This window comes from Nycticebus coucang, chromosome 2, assembly GCF_027406575.1.
Source record: "Nycticebus coucang isolate mNycCou1 chromosome 2, mNycCou1.pri, whole genome shotgun sequence".
Lineage (NCBI taxonomy): Eukaryota > Metazoa > Chordata > Mammalia > Primates > Lorisidae > Nycticebus > Nycticebus coucang.
In genome coordinates, this window is record NC_069781.1 from 146,180,774 (window position 1) to 146,199,730 (window position 18,957).

An 18,957-nucleotide genomic window follows, 5' to 3' on the forward strand; every position below is an offset into this window, starting at 1 on the left:
TCTTTTTTGCTGCACTTTGGAAGAATCTTGGGGCACACATTAAATACACAAACACTAAGGATAGAGATATCTGACACCACAGATAAGTGAAACAGCCTTCAGGAATCTGCATGCAGCCCACAGACTGTGTGGTGGACACCTCCGCCACAATGTCCTTGTCAAGGACCAAGAGACAGAAATGATGAATGTAAACCAGAACACTATAACAGACCCTGGAATGGGGAGTTTTAAGATCTTGTTTCTGATGTTGGTTCTGCTCTTAACTAGTTCTGCTTTCTTAAGCAAGTTGTGAATCTCTTGTATAAACTAAGGGGCTTATATGAAATACTTGTTAATACTAATTTTTTTTTTCTGCTTTAAGATTGACTGTAAGGTGAGTTAAGGGAGAACACTCCCAGGGTTTTAGGCCTAAGCTGAATGATTTTAAGGCAGTCTTGCAAGGTGGAGAGCTGGTTGTGATTTTGCAGAGTTTAGTCAATGAGACAGTGGCTTTGGATTTGCCAGGGTCTCGAAATAATGTTTGAATATAAACAAAACGTTAGCCTTGACAGCTAAGCTTTTTTAGGTGAAAACCATGGTGTTTTTAGGGGTCGTGGAGTTAATTTTCCTAAGAGAACAAAATTGCTTTTTAATTTCAATTCGACTTCTTCAACATTTTATATCCTCTCTTCTTCCCTCTCTCCTTCTTTGTTTCTTGCAAGATACAAATACTGTCTCTGTAGAGCCCAGGATCTCCTTAAAAATGCAGTTTCTAATGCAGCACGTCTAGGATAGGGCCCAAGAATATGCAATTCTGGTAAATGTCTAGGCAAGATCCTTGCTGCCGGCAAATGGCCTGTACTTTGGGGAGTAAAAGTCTACCTATAGTACCGTACTTGAGTAACAAATTACAGCAACAGTCCTTTAAAATATCCTTGCCACTTCTCTGTCTTGTAATTTGAATTAAGCATCCTCGTATTCCAATCTTGAACTTCGTCTTGAATAAACATGTCATCATCATCTGATTCCCACTGGGCACAAGCCCACAGTCAATGTGTATGATCCATGGCTGCCTCTGCAGATTCCTTCAACTGCTGTGGTTCTCTGCATGTGCTGGTTGCTGGGCTACTGCAGCATCTGACATCTGGATTTACCTGGCCCAGATCTTGTACTTGGCTGAGTCCTTTTCAGGGCTTTTGAGTTTAGCCCACTGCTATATGTACATTAATAGCATAAGTTAAATTTTCCAATGGATGTTATCGGAAGTGACTGTCTATTCACGTCTCTTTGTAGTCTTTTTTTACCGTACATGATCACAGCAGTTATACTTGATCGCCCCTTCTAACTCCAGAGGATCATGTAGTCCTCCTGTCAGTGGGGAGCTTTGCTTCAGGATATAATGACACCCACCATTTTCAGGGACTTGCCCAACCAACTGAATGGAAATGAAGGCTTAACTGGTCAGTCTGAGAAGTTAAGGTGTTTTTCTCCCACTCCAACTTATTTTTCCATAAGTATTTCTTTGAGAAACTGAAGTGCTAATTGCTTGAAGGTCTGTGTAGAGACTCTTGGTAAGGGTAGGGGCGGGGCTGGGAGGTAGGGTTCCTTCTGGAGTCTTTTATATCTCATGCAGCTGGTCATTTAAAGCAGAATAATAGCAGTAAACACTGGTGTCCTTCTAAGATAAGACAATCTAATGGGATGAACATAAAATCAGGTGGGTGCTTCAAGTAATGGAATATAATTTTTTCTGAAAAGCAGACGAAACAGCAGTCTTCAAATTAACTACAAAAAACTAACAAGTTTAAGGCTGATTTCCATTATAGTTCCATGTTACAGAAGTAGTTTAGTTGCAGTTGCAGTAGTATAAACTGAGTACCTTAAATATCTATTGTCATGACTCCAGTTTTTATTTCAGTTTTTCACTACAATAATATCCTTATCACTAAATTATAATGTAAATTAAAGTACAGCAAAATTTTAATAGCCATAGTGTTCACCCAGAGTCACATTCTTTCAGGTTTTTATTACATAAAGAACTAATAGTTCATAAAAAATATGGCAAAGTTAAGTTACACTTAGAATAGATGTGAAAAACTTTAAGCCATACTAGCTGGTTTGAGTAGTGGATTGCATGATGGATGAGAACTTAAAGAATGCTTGTTAGGGTATTCTGGTTCTATTCTTTTAAATGTATATATTAGAATTTAGATTAGCTTACATTTTAATATCTTTATTATAGTGTGGGTGCGGAGGCCCAGTAATCATTCTGCACTTGTTAATAGGGTCTTGAGTTTGCTTTGTCTTTCACAGGGACAGCTTGCTTTTCTCGGGTACTCGACAGTTGGCTGTAGTTAGGCTTAAAGGTTGTTAGTGACTCATTAGTGCAATTAAGGTTAGCTCTGAATAGCCAAGCTTTAGTAGTGTTCATTTTGGTTATAAAAATGTTGCATCATTCCTGAGTAGCCTAGTGTTACATTTTAATGGACCTTTCCCCTTCTTCTGCCGTAAGTAATGCCGCTTCCTCTGCACGGTACCAGGAAGTAGCAGTCGTCCTCACGTGCCCATAGCTGTTTTGACATCACATTTACCCTTAATTGTATTTTTCTGTTTCTTAAAAATTATTGATTATTTTATCTGCTGACAGAACAATCACTGTTTGGGTTATCCGTTCTTGCATTGGTCCAGAGGGTCCCCATGCTGGCCTGTCAAGCCAGGTAATCTCCACCGCTTTAATGTCCTACTTTGTGTTTAGTGCCGTCCTAAGTGCTAGAGTAGATAATTCAAATTTAAGGTAGGGAAGAGAAGACAATTAGCATTTAATATGCATTGTGCTAGTTGCTTTACTTAAAATTTTTCATTTGACCAGGCACAATGGCTCACACCTATAATCCTAGCACATTGGGGAGCCATGGTGGGAGGATTGCTTGAGGCCAGGAGTTTAAGACCAGCCTGGGGGCGGTGGGGGGCTTGGTGTGTGTCACACTTTATGGGGGCAAGACATGATTGCAAGAGGGACTTTACCTAACAATTGCAATCAGTGTAACCTGGCTTATTGTACCCTCAATGAATCCCCAACAATAAAAAAAAAAGACCAGCCTGGGCAACATAGTAAGACTTCATCTCTACAAAAATATTAAAAGAAAAAATAACTAGCCAGCATAATGGGACGTGCCTGTAGTCCCATCTACTTGGGAGGCTTAGGCAGGTAGGTGGATTGCTTAAGCCTAGAAATTTGAGGTTGCAATGAGTTACTGCACTCTAACCAGGGTGACAGAGTGAGCCCTTGTCTCAAAAAAAAAAAAAAAAAAAAAGGAACGGAAACTTGAATTTCACAACCATGCTGTGAGGGTATATAATTCCCCACCACCACCACTTTGCAGTTAAGAAGACCTAGTTCAGAAGGAGTCTGAGTCCTAGAAATAGAGAGTGACACGGCTGTGACTGCGCAGCCCCGTTCTTTTTTGTGTGTATGTGTGTGAGACAGAGTCTCATTTTGTTGCCTTCTGTAGAGTGTGACGGCATCATAGCTCACAGCACCTCAAACTCTTGGGCTCAAGTGATTCTCTTGTCTCAGCCTCCCGAGTAGCTAGGACTACAGGTGCCTACCACAATACCCATCTATTTTTAAAGATGGGGTCTCGCTATTGCTCAGGCTAATCTCAAACCTGTGAGCTCAGGCAATTCACCCACCTCAGTGCAGCCCAGTTCTGTTCTCAAAACTCATGTTTGTTTGTTTGTTTTTAGAGACAGAGTCTCACTTTGTCACCTTTGGTATAGTGCTATGGGTGTCACAGCTCACAGCAACCTCCAACTCCTGGGCTTAGGCGATTCTCTTGCCTCAGCCTCCCAAGTAGCTGGGACCATAGGCACCAGCCACAATGCCCAGCTATTTTTATTTTTTTTGTTGAAGTTTGGCTGGGGTCGGGTTTAAACCCGCCACCCTCAGTATATGGGGCTGGCGCCCTACTCACGGAGCCACAGGTGCCGCCCAGAACTCATGTTCTTTTGACAGCCTCTTATGTATTAAGACAGTCTACTTCCAGGAGCTTGTCAGTACTCCAAAGACTAGGGTGGGGAGTAGGTTTCATGAGTGGGGAATGGAAGACCCCTCTTGGGTTTAACTTTATTCACTGAGAATAAAAGTTGGACGTCACTTGGATTCCATTCAAGAAAGTTCAGTTAGTTAATTATTATGTTGTAGGTGGTTCTTTGCAAAAGGCAGTTTCTTATTACCCACTCTTAGGACAGCACTGGAGCAAATCACTGAAGTCAAGTTTGTTGAGAAGTGTATTATAGGAAATGTTAATGCCATCTCTGCCCTGTTTAACTTAGCCAGTGATCCAAAACTTCACTACATTTTCAGGGGAAGAAAATTAACTAGCATTCATTACCTACAAACTTTACACTGTCTTTCAGAAGTATTTATACTTTTATTTTGCTTACGAATATTTCTATTTATAGTCAGCTTTGCTAACTCATAGTTTATTGTGATTTCTTTCTTTCTTTCTTTCTTTGCAATTTTTGGCTAGGGCCGGGTTTGAACCCCCCACCTCCAGTATATGGGGCCAGCACCCTACTCCTTTGAGCCACAGGCACCACCCTATTGTGATTTTTTTGATGAACTTTCAAGACTGCTATATTGATGTTTGCTATATAAAGTAATATCTATACAGTATTTCATTAGGGGTAATAACATTTATATTAAATATACTGCTGAACTTTGCTAAGATAGGAATATAGACCAGGCTTCATTCATGAAAGTGTGAATGATGAATGAAAATCATTCAAAATGCTGAATGGCTTGAAAGTGTTATTTCTGTAGGACTTGTATAAAGTAACATACAGCACAGAAAAATGCCGAAATATCACAATTTTGTCAGTGTAAAATAGAACATGTACTAAAATACTTTGCATAAAGATTAAAAATGGTGAATAGCTTTCATGTGAGAGCCCCAAATTAGTTTCATAGTAGGGCTGAGTACATTGGGTACTTTTTCTTCCATTCTTGAGATACTTTACTAAGAAGAATATGTTCCAGCTCCATCCATGTAAACATGAAAGAGGTAAAGACTCCATCTTTCTTTAAGGCTGCATAGTATTCCATGGTATACATATACCACAATTTATTAATCCATTCGTGGATCGACGGGCACTTGGACTTTTTCCATGACTTAGCTATTATGAATTGGGCTGCAATAAAGATTATGGTACAAATATCCTTGTTATGTTGTGATTTTTGGTGTATACAGTTATGATTTAATAAAAAAAAGAATGGTGAATAGTAAAATTCTTCCCACCCCCTGTGTAATTCAATTAATAATAAACTAAGGCTCTCTCATTTAAGTCTTAGAAGTTTTGAATTTAAAATTTTCACTTGTAGCATGAGTATGCAATAATGACCTTGAGCTTCTTTTGAGAAATCTTGTATGTTCAGGTTAGTATATGCTTCATAAAGCGAACTGCCTGCAAGAATACATACATATACTCTAGTCGTGTTGCCATTGCTCAAGTAATTTTTTAATCATTTCCTTTTATGATATCATTTACATCCCTTTTTTTTAATTTACGTCCCTTTTATAAGCAATAGAAGAACAGAATAGAGCAGAATAGAATAGAATAAATGGAATTACTTTATGGTCACAGTTTAGGTTATGAATAAGTAAGTTTTAATTTCATCTGCCTTGATGCATCATCTTATTCATTGTGGCTAATTCCAACTAACTTTTGGCAGGATTTAGACATTACAGGATAATGATGTATTTATTTATTTATTCATTTATTTTGTAGTTTTTGACTGGGGCTGGGTTTCAACCCACCACCTCCGGTATATGGGTCCAGCGCCTTACTCCTTTGAGCCACAGGCACTGCCCAGGATAGTGATTTCTTTGTTAAACATTTATTCATTTATTTATTTATTTAAACTGAGACTCACTCTGTCACCCTAAGTAGAGAGCCGTGGCATCAATTGTAGCTCACAGCAACCTCAGTTTCTTGAACTCAAGTGATCCTCCTGCCTCAGCCTCCCTAGTAGTTGAGACTATAGGCACCCAGTACAATGCCTGGATAGTTTTCTATTTTTAGTAGAGACAGGGTCTTGCTTTTGCTCAGAATGGTCGCTAATTTGTGAGCTCAAGCAATCCACTCACCTCGGCATCCCAGAGTGCTAGGATTACAGGCATGAGCCATTATGCCCAGCCTTCAATAAATATTTATTAAGCACTCACCACGTGCCAGGCAGTACTGTTGGCACTGAGTTACTGCAGTGAATACAAAAATAAAACAACCCCTGCTGAGAAGATTAACTTGTGCCACTTAAAAATGCATTTTTTAAAAAAAAGGAATCCTAAAAACTTTTCAAAGAGGTAAGAATTGTTAGAGTACAACTCTTGACCTCATAGAAATCATGCAAAATTGTAGTACATAAAGATACTCTACTGGACTATAAATAAATAAAAGAAGATAAAATAGCTAATTGAGTGATTGGTATGCGTAAGGTCAACACAAGAAACATGAACCAGATTTCATATCCTTAAGTAGATTTTATAGCCCGTGCTCCTTCTTTAAAGGTCACTGGATGAACTTAATACCTTTTTATTAAAAATAAAATAGAACTGGTGGAATGGCCTTTTCACATCTTATTTGGATAAGTTGAATAGACAAATTTTACTTCCTTTTTATAAAGTTGTGTTATTTCATATTTACCATTTCATATTTTACATTTAAAATGTTTCTTACCCAGCTTGTTACCTGCCAGGGAGAAACACATAGACTTAAAAACCTGAGGCGGTGGCACTGGTAGCTCAGAAGGTAGGGTGCCGGCCACATACACCAAGGCTGGCAGGTTTGAACCCGGCCTGGACCAGCTGAAATAACGATGACAACTGCAACAAAAAAAAATAGCTGAGTGTTGTGGCGGGCGCCTGTAGTCCTAGCTACTTGGGAGGCTGAGGCAAGAGAATCGCGTAAGCCCAACAGGTTGAGGTTGCTGTGAGCCGTGACACCAGAGTTACAGCTTAAGGCTCTGTCCCAAAAAAAAACAAAAAAAGAAAACCTTGAGGGTTCAAATGAACGGTAATAGTAAATAGGAGTCATTAAATAAGTAAAAGTGTTCATGTTTATGTATACATATATATATAGTCCACTATTTAAGGCAGAAAATGTAAGGATTAGGGCTTTTAACTCAGTGAAGCTTTTTTTTTTTTTTTGGTGAGGGTTTATGATATAAGGAAAAGCACACATATTCAGTTGGTCCTTGAGAGCCTTGTGTTCAAATTCAGACTTCCATTTAATAACTTTTCTGTGCTTCAGTTCAATACCAACCTTATGGTTTTGTCAGAGTGATGAAACCAGATAATATGTTATTAAACTATTTTATACAATGCATTCAAATTTTCTTTTCCCATTTTAAAATATTATGTGGGTGGGAAATGAATATCTTCTTAGGTAACACTTAGACTCTCAGAAGTATGTAGAGTAGAAGTCACTCGTTTTTACCAGTTTGGGGAGTACCCTTCCAGGCTCTTTTAAGTGTTACCTGTGTGTGCATCTTCAGACTTAACAGCTGCATAGAGGTTGGCCTTTAGTTTCGCAGCCCGAGGGTCATGCTGTACACATCTCGTCCTGTGATATTACATTTCTTACACTGTTTTTCTAGCCTTTCTTGATATTACAGATAGGTCCCCTTCATTCGTGGTATGTCCTTGAATGGCGTCATAATTCATTCCCCTATTGAGGGCACAGTCATCCCTGAGGTTTTACCCTTCTGTGCATGGTGGACCTGTACGCAGAAGTAAATCATAGTTTAAGTTTTATGCCTTTGTTTCTCAAGGAAAGTATTGTGATCTTGAAGACATTCAAAAGATGAGTCATGTATTCAAATTTTACAACTACAAAAGTTAGTATGTATTTACTCTACAGTAAGATAAATTTTCCAGTTTTATGGAAATCCTGGAGATCCTGCTGAGGTGGTACAATGCCATCGTTAAATCAGAGAATGTGGATGAGGCAGAGAATGTGGATGAAGCAGAGAATGTGGATGAGGCAGTAGCAGGAAATAAATTTGCAGACTGGCGATAATAAATTGTAACTCTGAGAATAAATTTGTAAGGAAAGCATCATCAAAAATTTCCTGAAACTAGGCCAGATGCAGTGACTCACGCTTGTAATCCCTGCACTTTGGGATGCCAAGGCAGGTGGATTTCTTGAGCTCACAAGTTGGAGACCAGCCTCAGCAAGAGCAAGACCCTGTCTCTATTAAAAATATAAAAAATGGCCGGGCATAGTGGTAGGTCCTAGCTTCTCTGGAGGCTGAGGCAAGAGAGTCACTTGAGCCCAAGAGTTTGAGGTTGCTGTGAGCTGACTGTCTCAGTCAAAAAATGTTCCTGAAACATTGCCCCTAGGTCAGGGTCTTATGCATAGCAGGGCAGCTTCTTTGCTACAGTTTATTGAAAGTCAATCCTTACCAAAAGATTAACAAAAAAAAAAGTATTTAAAAAAAAGGAAAATGTTTCCTGAAACGTATTTTGTCAGTTTCTCTCCTTTTTCCCTTCCTTCCTACCAAATATTTAATATCATCTATTATGTACTAGATATTGGTCCTATTATTGGTCAGCTTCGAATGTAATATGGGAGATAACAAGTAATCAAATAGTGAAAACATAATCTATTGTGATAGCAAGAGCGGTCATTAAGGTATTCACTAAAGGCTGCAAGAATGCCGAAGAAAACAGTTCACTCTGCCTGTGGAGTTCAAAAAGCCCAACCCCCCCCACCCTTTGTGCAGTTCACTCAGTTCAATTTAATCAATATTCATTGAAAACCTCTGATATGCCAGGGTAAAGGCAACAAAATTGAGAACATATTAGAAAGTATTGTTTCCCCTCCCCACCCCCCAGTAGCATCCTTCTAGTTTGTGTCAGTGGAGGAGAAAAAGGGATTTTAAAATGAAGAAATTATTGTCTAAAGTTGATGTGATTTTAATTTCAGACTTGCTGGAAAATACTGTTTATTGTATCTTATATAGAAGAATTACAGGATAAACATGTGGATTGTTTTCCTCTGGGAACCTTTACTATCTTGGCAGCTCAAAAAATCAATGTTTTAATAATTTCCTGATAAACCACAGATGTGGCTGCCTGTGTTCTGGTGTCCTCCTGCAAGCCTATCTCTGTCCTCTGACTCTGCCCCTTAATAGCAGAAGATCTTCAGATTCTGTTTCCTTCTTGATTATCTTGGGAACATCCTAGCCCTGAGATTTTGATGATTCACTGATTCTATGCACATTCTTTCTTCTTAGATTATTAACCTCTGCACTTCAGAGTCTTCAAAAAATACGCTCTTCGGCTTATAGAGACTTGTTCCTAACTCTCAAAAATCATAGCTCTTCACATGTCTTGTGTCCGTAATATAGTTATTCACTGCATCTATGGCAGTAGAAGGGTCTAAAAGTTACCGTCAGTAGAAGCGGTGAACTTCAACTTGCTGAATTCCCAAAGTTAGAAAATCATTAATAAAATGCAAGTGATAAATACTGCGAGTCTTGCCTCAGGCTAAGAATCTACTTTCACAGATTTTGTGTATTTTTCTGCTAGAACTAAAGACCCAAAGAAATATGAAAGAATGCTGCTTGTGTCTTTAACCTGGAGTGTCAATATCCAGTATTGATTGCCATACAAATTTTTTTAATAAATCACTATATATTGTTTTAGGCTGAGGATTTTTCCAGACATCAATGAAACTACAGCTAAAGCTCTATTATATAAGCTGTTTATAAGCATTATATGCCTGTGATGAGTTTGAAATCTTGCCCCAAAATATTATATCTGTGTGAAAACATAAGTAGGCCAAATGCTACAGTATTAGCGTTCTGATACAGCTTTTGAAAATTATTTTATTATTTCAAGAGGAAATGTTCTATTTGAATCCCATGACTTGGGAATGTCCTCTGCTTATGATTTACAATAAGTGAACCTTTTTATTCAATATTTTATAACAAAAAATTGGACTAGTATGATCTTTTTTAAAATTATGGAATCTACTCCTTACCTTAAAAGTGGTTTAGAAAACAAATTTCCAATAGATCAAATACCTAAATGCAAAATTTTAATTTTTTATGTAAAGAAGAACTTAAAAGAAAATTGAATTGACTATATATATATGATCTAGGAGTTCTCAAAAATCATTTTTTTTAATTTTTTTTTTTATTTTTAATTTCAGCTTGCTTGTTCATTCTTCATTTGAAGTACTTTTTTTTGGTTCATTTTCTTTCTTCTTTTTTTTTAGATGTTCTTTCTCTGGTGATGCTCTGTCCCCTTGCCTCCCCAGTAGCGGGGATTACAGACGCTCACCACAACGTCTGGCTGTTTTTGATGTTAGTAGAGACAGGGTCTTGCTCTGGCTCACTGCTGTTACATACGGGTCTCTAACCTGTGAGCTCAGGCAGTCCACCCGCCTCGGCCTCCTACAGCGCTGGGACTACAGGCGTGAGCCACTACGCCCGACCTCTCAAAAATCATTTTAAGAAAACTAGAAGCAAATGAAAAGAGATAGATATATTTTACTATTAAAATTTTTTATATTACAACATTGATATACTAATGAAAGCTCACGGGAAATATTTATAATAAAAATGTTTTTTATATATATACTTACAGTAAACATATACAAAGAGCTTTGTGAAACTGATAGCAAAAAGGCTTCACAAAGCCACAGCAAATGGCAAAGAATACAGACAATTCACAGGAGAGCAAATCCAAACGGCCAATTCGAAAAGATTCTCAAGGCTCAGTGCCCATAGCAGTGGTCATGGCGCCAGCCATATACACTGAAGTTGGCAGGTTCGAACCAGGTCTGGGCCAGGTAAACAACAAAGACAACTGCAACAAATAGCGGGGCATTGTGGCGGGTGCCTGCAGTCCCAGCACTTGGGAGGCTGAAGCTAGAGAATCATAGTTCGAGGTTGCTATGAGCTGTGACACCACAGCACTCTACTGAGGACAACAAAGTGAGACTCTGTCTCAAAAAAAGATTGTCAAACTCTCAGTATGGAAAAGAAAACTAGGAAAAAGTGTGATACTATTTTACTTAGATCAGATTAGAAAAACTGTTAAAAGAATGAGATATTTAAATTTCTGGTAGGAGTATGAATTATTTTAGCATTTTAAAAAATGCTATTTGCCATTCTTTTGTAAAAAGTACAATACCGCTTCTGGGAATTTAGACCAGGAGTGGGAAAACTTTTTCTATAAAAGACCAGATAGTAAATATCTTATGCTTTGAAGACCATATACTTTTTGTTGTTGTATCACTGACTGCAGAATTGAGAAGACATGTGTATGGTGTTTCTAATATTATATAAATGAAACTAAATTCAAGTGCATGCATGATAGTAAAATGTAGTAAAATTACTAGGAATTGATGAGCTTTGAGTATTTATTTTGTTTTCAATGATTAGTCATAAGTTTACAAAATTTAATTTTCAATAATGAATGTTGTACAGCCAGCTCCCATAATTCCTGAAAATTTGACCACGGGACTAACTGGCTCTAGCACTTTTCGCAGTGTTGTTCATGATGGCAAGAACAGGAAACAAATTATATACCCATTGATGGGGGAGTAAGTGGGTAAGTTGTGCTGTATCTGTACCACAGAGTATAAAACAGCTGTTAGAGCCATTGCCTTGAAGTGATTTCATGTTGTTGAACGAGAGGAGCAGGATGCAAGAATGGCTGTGTCATGGTCCCATTCTCATAAAACAGGCAATGATAGACTCTCCCCTCATTTATGCATATGAGAAAATCAGAATTACATGGCCCTTTCCAAGGATTTAAGGTTTGGGGTTTTTTTGTTTGTTTCTCTCGCTTTGTTGCCCAGGCTGGAGTGGTGAAGTGGTATAATCATAGCTTACTGTAGCCTTGAACTCCTGGGCTCAAGCCGCCATGTTGCCTCAGCCTTCCCAATATCTGGGACTGTAGGCCTGTGCCACCAAGCTTGACTATTTCATTTCATTTCATTTTTTGTAGAGATGGGGTCTATTTTTTTTTTTTTTTTGCAAGGGCTGGTCTTGAACTCCCAGCCTCAGGTGATCCCTTCTGCCTCCTAAAGTGCTAGGGTTACAGACATGAGCCCCAAGTTAGTTTCTAAATAAAATTTATCTCAGTAGTGATACACTGTCTTTGCACTAATCGTTTTCATGTGTATCACTTCAAAAAAAATTTTAGTATGTAGTATCCTTCTTGAGACACATGTACATTTTCCTGTGTTTACAGCTCTGAACATTAAGTATGTATGTCTATAATTTCATACCCTTGGGCAGTGCCCATGGCTCAGTGGGTAGGGTGCCAACCCCATATTCCGAGGGTGACGGGTTCAAACCCAGCCCCGGCCAAACTGCAACAAAAAAATATCTGGGCTTTGTGGCTGGCGCCTGTAGTCCCAACTACTTGAGAGGCTGAGGCAAGAGAATCCCCTGTGACCAAGAGCTGGAGGTTGCTGTGAGCTGTGATGCTACAGCACTCTATGAAGGCCACAAAATGAGACTGTCACTTTCTGGAATTTTCTTGTTTAATTTTATGTAGTTACTTTAGAAGCAACTCAGTGGTGATCATTAAAATGTTAACATTTATCTAAATAAGCTATTCCTAACCTTCCATGGGCTTTCTCTGAAGATGTAGCAACATATACAAAATATTGACTCTTACTGAATTAGGTAATGTTACTTTTTTTTTTTTTTTTTGCTTTTCTGCTGTCCTTTGAACATCTTTTGTTTTATTTTTTATTGAATAAGATATTTTCTTGAAGTCTGATTTTCCTTTTATTGTTGCTTCTAACAAATCTCCATTGGTGATTTTTTTGAGAAAAATTAGATGACAGAATCATTTTAGTTTATTTAGTCTTAAATGTAACAGCACTTTTAAAAATAAATATTTTTTAATATAAAAACCATGATATTTAAAACAAACTTTCAAAATCGACTCACCTCTCAGTATAATGCAGTTTGATTTTAGTTTTACATATTCTGTTCTTATCCATATGCATATGTATTATTTACCTAATTTTTTAGGTAAAAAAATATGTACATATTTTTTGCATGCAAAAGAAAATACCAGCTCTGCAATAGAGATCTAAATAAAAACAGAAACATCACTTACAATACTCCCTTTAATCTCTGTAGATACATACACGCAATTTATGACTTGGGATTATTTGTCTGTGATTTTATTTTCTTCACTGGAATTGTGTTGGCTTCCAGAGTTGAGTAGCGTCTGTGCTAGCAGTGGTTCCTAGTTGCCACCTCCCATGTACTTTACACCTGCCCGGACCCAACCGAGTGGAGGAGGCAGAGGCCACCACTCCTATGTAGGACGGGCAGGGGGTCCAGAGCGCTCTTGACTGGTGGTGGGGCTCTTTGTTCTTCACTGTGGAACCGTTATAGGGGATGCCATTGTGAAGACTTTCTTTTGGAAAATCTCTTCACTCAGAGCAGATTATTTCCTATATTATGGATATAACCTGTTTTTATCCATCATCTCTCTTTCCAACAGAAGGTAATGGGACTATTGCCTGACTATGTAGGTCCTTTCCTTACTTCACAATGTTGAGTATCTGCTAAACATAAAAGTGCTTTAAAATAGCACTACAGACATAGCAATTTCGTGAGCATAAATGCTTTAATTTTCTTTAAAAACTGGATCTTAATGCGTACCAACAGGCTTTCCCTGCGTAGGTAAATTGTAGGTTCGTTTTGTGCTGTGTTGTCAGACTGCGTGCCAGTAGGCATTACCTGAATCTAGAGGTGTGCTAATTGTGACCTTTGAGATGTTTGTGATTTCTCAGTGCTTTTAAGAAGAATAAGAGACAGTACTTAGTCTGATAGCTGAAGGTTCAGATGTCTTTCAGTCAGCAGTTGAAAGTGCACTAGTCAAGTGAACAATTTTCTGTATCCATTTTATGGTAAATTATCATGAATTGTGTATTCTGTAGCTTCTGAGCAGCTTCCTCTGCTAAGTTTTCACGGCTGAAAAGTAGAAATCGTACCTGCTTATAGTCCAGATAATAAGGCAAGAGTATTATCTATCTAGAAGAAAGTAAAGGCTTAATTTCAGAATGAAACCTAGCCGGATATTGGTAGAGTGAATGGCTTTGGAAAATGTGAACATTATCTTCTTTCCTTCAGATATTTGGGGTATGATTGTTTGAAAGAAAATTGCCGGATGAAGCACCAGCAAGAATTAAGGTTTAGATTTCAGGGCACATAAGTAGATACGTTTCTTAATAATTAGAAATTCTTTAGCTAGTGACTACTGTGTGACTGTTAGCAATATTTCAGCTGTTGGGACCAGAATACACATTGTGAGTCAGCTGGAGGGGTGGGTGTGGGTGGGATGCCCTCCTCTGTGCCGACTGTCACAGGCGCTCTCTTCCTCCCCTCCACAAAGGTTCTTCCAGTAGTGAAGTGTGGTAGTTCACCTATAAAGATAAAAATTAGATTGCTAAGCAGTGGCTCTTCATGTGCTTAGAATTTTTCTTTCTTTATTTGGCTAAAATGACTGAATTTGATAGGTTTTCATTTTTCTTTTAGGCTCAGTTTATGAACCTCTTAAAAGCATTAATCTTCCAAGACCTGATAATGAAACCCTGTGGGATAAATTGGATCATTATTACAGAATTGGTAAGCAAAATCTTAGGAGGCCCTGGCCTGGTCACGTGTGCATGGCGATGTTCTGTCATGTGGATATTGGGGCAGTTTCAGTGGTTAGCCAGCTGTGTGCTTCAGTCTCACATCAACACCAGACAGCACACGGAATCTGGCAGGTCTTATCTGGCCTTTGAATAATTTTAAAACTGTCACCAAAATTTTCTGGGTGTGTGGGGTTTCTTTTTTATTTTTTAATTTTAGCTTGATGAATTGTTTTTTATTTTATTTATTAATTTTTATTTTTACATATACATGTGTTACTCTGGTTGCTTTTTTTATTGCCTTCAAAAAATGAAAAAGACTTAAAATTTAATAACAATAACAATCTTTAAGATAAGGATTAGAAACAAAAACCTTATAAAGAATGAACTAATATAAATACATGCAGAAAAGGAATCAGACAATTGCTACATCGAAATATTAAGCAATAATAATAATAATAATGTAAAGAAAGTAACATTCACATTGTCAAATTCACATTATGTCTATTATAGAATGCTTTGAATTCTATATAATTTAATTCTATTATAGAATTATTATTTATAATTCTATATAATTTAATTCTACTATAGAATTAAAGAAAAGTCTCACTCTGTTACCCAGACTAGAGGGTAGTGGCCTGATCATAGCTCACAATAACCTCAAACTCCTGGGCTCACGTGATCCTCCTACCTCAGCCTTCAAATAACTAGGCTTACAGGCATATGCCACTACACTCAGCTACTGTTTTTATGGAGTCTCATGATATTGCCCAGGTTGGTCTTGAATTCCCAGCATCAAGCCATCATCCTGCCTTGGCCTCTGAAAGTGCTAGAATTACAGGCATGAGCCACCCAGGCCTGGCTGTTTCTGTGTTATTTTAACCTTCCTGTACATTATCAGACTTGACAATTTGAGAATGGTTTTTGATTAATAATACACAGATATTTCACAAAGTATTAACTTGCTCATTTACCTACACGACCTACATGTAGTTCCCAAGTGGTCCTGAACTATTTGTATTCAGGCTCCTGATTTTTATTTTGTTTTTCTAGCTCAGCCTGGCAAATTTTATGTAATAATGTAAGCACCTTTGAGATACCTGTGCATAGGACTTCTCTGTTCATCAGAACAAAGTTGGCATGCCTGTTTGATAGATAATAAAATAATTAAAAAATAAGATAATGAAAGAATATTTGACTTATTTAAGAGAAATAAATGTTCACAATTTATTTGCTATTGTTTTTATGTTATGTAAGGATGGGATTTAGTTTGAAATGTTAAGCATATCCTTAATATGTACAGTATTTTAAGTAGAATAAATACTGTACATTCCTCGCAGGGGTCCTCAAACTGTGGCCCACGGGCCACATAATGCAGTGTTATTGTATTTGTTCCCGTTTTGTTTTTTTACTTCAAAATAAGATATGTGCAGTGTGTGTAGGAATTTGTTCATAGCTTATTTTTTAGAAGTATAGTCTGGCCCTCCAATAGTCTGAGGGACAGTGAACTAGCCCCCTGTTTAAAAAGTTTGAGGACCCCTGCAGACTAGGCACAAATTAGTTATCAGTGAAATTCAGGATTTCTGTAATCTCTCCTCATCCTCCCTAAATTATTGATAATCTACTTATAGCAGTTGAAGTGAATTTGTGATGTAGCAAATATATGCTGCTCTTTATTGTATGTTAGAAATTTCCCTGTCGAACTCATTTTTCAATAATATTATGCTCAGCTTAGTGGTCAATCCTTTTTCTTTCCATACTTGGTGTTGTCATAATAAGACTTATAACATGTATTAACATTAAGTGGGGTGCTAGCTAATGTCTTTTAAAGTCCTAATTAGCCGAGTTCCTTCCTCAAAAGTGGAAAAACCCCTTCATACAGGGATGGATTTCCACTTAGAGCGATATGTCTTCAAAAGCTTTTTTATCATAGCTAGGTTCAGAAACATAATTGTCAGAAGTGGAATGAGGAAACCAAAGAGGACGGAGGGCGGCCTGGAGGAATTGGCCGGCTGCGTAACGCACTCTCTGTCGTCTTCTGCAGTTAAGTCCACGTTGCTCCTGTATCAAAGTCCAACCACAGGTCTCTTTCCCACGAAGACGTGCGGTGGGGATGTGAAGGCCAAGATCCAGGACAGCCTGTACTGCGCTGCGGGGGCCTGGGCGCTGGCCCTCGCATACCGGTGAGCGGCTGTGTGACCTCCTGCCTGTGGAACCAAGACAAACTGGGAGGCTGTCTTTCAGCTCTGCTGCTGACTTACTGCTTACATTCCTGTTTAGGCCTCTAAAGCTTTCATTTTCTAAGGGCTTACATGAGAATGGTTCTAACATTTTACGACATAAAATTAGATACCAAAATTTTTGTCTCAAAGTTTCTCAATGACCGTTAGTCTTTGATAGAATGAACCACCTACCTGTTCTCATTGAGTCGATGGCTCTGAGTCACAGAGGGGACTGGTAGTGATAAAGTAGAATCCAGAGTACTTAATATGATTTGTTCAAAATTATACAAGTAGTTAATGATAGAGCCAGGGCCAGGACTCCTTTTTATTTTTCTTCCCAGTTTTTTGGTTTTCCCACTGTTTTTCATTGAGGTATCTGTTATTAAATTTGGTTGTATGTCAAATAATTATTTTGTAAAGTAAAAATTTCACAATACAATATTTGTCATAATTTATTTCATTATACACAACATCTCTTGTGGACCCTGACACATGTTCAGTAGTAATACATTTTAACTACATTTAAAATTCTTAAGAATTAGTGTTTGAATAGTAACTTTCTGAAAGTGACCTCTGTGTATTTCAGATTTAAAAATAGTATCTTGCGTATGAACATGATCATCTGTTTTAATTTATCGATGTGCTAGATTTTGGAAAGAAAATCAAATAGCATAAAGTAATCATCTTTAGCACACTTGTGTGCTAATGTCACTAAAAGCATTTTCTTGCATATTCTCTGTAAGTCCAATAGAGCTTTATTAAAAGTGCTCCTGATTCTAGTGGCCTGGGGAACACTGAGTAGCTGGTCAAGCCGATTATGGACATTAATTGCCCCTTCTACCCCACACCTGTGCTGACTCCTTACCAGAATATCCTATTTGAGTCTTCTGTGAATGAGCAGTCAGACAAGGCGAGATTGTGGTGTGTATAAGACAACTCGCCTGGACTTGTAAAAAATGTAGTTATCATAGAAGATAAAGAGATAAGTATAACAATGTCTAGATTAAGAGAGATTAAAGAAATATGACCACCAATTGCAATACATAATCCTTAATTGGTTATGCATTAAAAATACTATAAAGAACATTTTGTGGATGATTTGAGTGTATATGATATATTTGGTAAAATAGTATCAGTAAAAATTCCTTATCTGTAAAATGGTATTATGGTTATATGAGATTTTCCTTGGCTTTTAGAGATATTTCTGAAGTGTGTAGCAGTGAAAGGTCATGATGTTTGTAGCTTGCTTTTTTTTTTCTTAAACAAAGTCTCACTGTGTTGCCCTAGGTAGAGTGCCGCGGCCTCATTATAACTCATAGCAACCTCAGTCCCTGGGGCTTAAGCAGTCCTCATGCCTCAGCCTCCCAAGTAGCTCACACTACAGGCACCTTCCACAACGCCCTGCTAGTTTTTTAATTTTTAGTAGATCCACTCACCTGAGCCTCATAGTGTGCTAGGATCACAGGCCCGAGGCACCACAACCCAGCATTGTAGCTTGTTTTTGAATAGTGAAGGAAAAACATAGAGAATGCAAACTAATGTTAACAACTGTTGAATCTAGGTGAAGAGTAAAAGGTTTATTCATTGTAGCATCTTTTTAGATTTTTTGAGGAATTGAAATTTTTCTAAATAATGTGATGATGGAAATTTGCTTTAATAACTACAAGCATATAGGCCTCAAGCATATGAGCAAAAGTGAGGAGGCCCTGACCTTTTCCCCAAACCTACAGACATCAGATGGAGACTTCACAGTCTTGACTTTCCTGGGCACTGTATCTACGTGGAATCTGCTTCTACTGAGGCACTTCTGACTGACTTCAGGGGGAAAATACTGCTGTATGGATCAAATTTATGCTAGTTTTACTGCAATGACTGTGTGAGAATGAAGGAATGAGGTGCTGACGCTGAATAACTTTTTACTGACATTTACCATATTAGCATCAAAATGCTAATCGTTCTTTCTAGTAGTTAAGTGGTATATGAGATCGATGATGGAAGTGGGAGGTAATTATAGTATACTTTTAAGGAGACAGGTGGTAACTTTATCAAGTGAGAATAATCCCCATGTGTTTTACTT

General features: G+C 37.8%; 1 protein-coding gene across 4 annotated transcripts in view; it reads left to right on the forward strand.

Annotated features, from left to right (window-relative positions):
* PHKB (phosphorylase kinase regulatory subunit beta) overlaps positions 1-18,957 on the forward strand; it is a 247,598-nt gene that overhangs the window by 33,767 nt on the left and 194,874 nt on the right. For all 4 annotated transcript variants that reach the window (XM_053582096.1, XM_053582095.1, XM_053582098.1 and 1 more), the window contains 2 exons: positions 14,561-14,650; positions 16,703-16,841. In XM_053582096.1, coding sequence (XP_053438071.1) covers positions 14,561-14,650; positions 16,703-16,841 — 229 coding nt within the window. The remainder of the gene's footprint in view (positions 1-14,560; positions 14,651-16,702; positions 16,842-18,957) is intronic.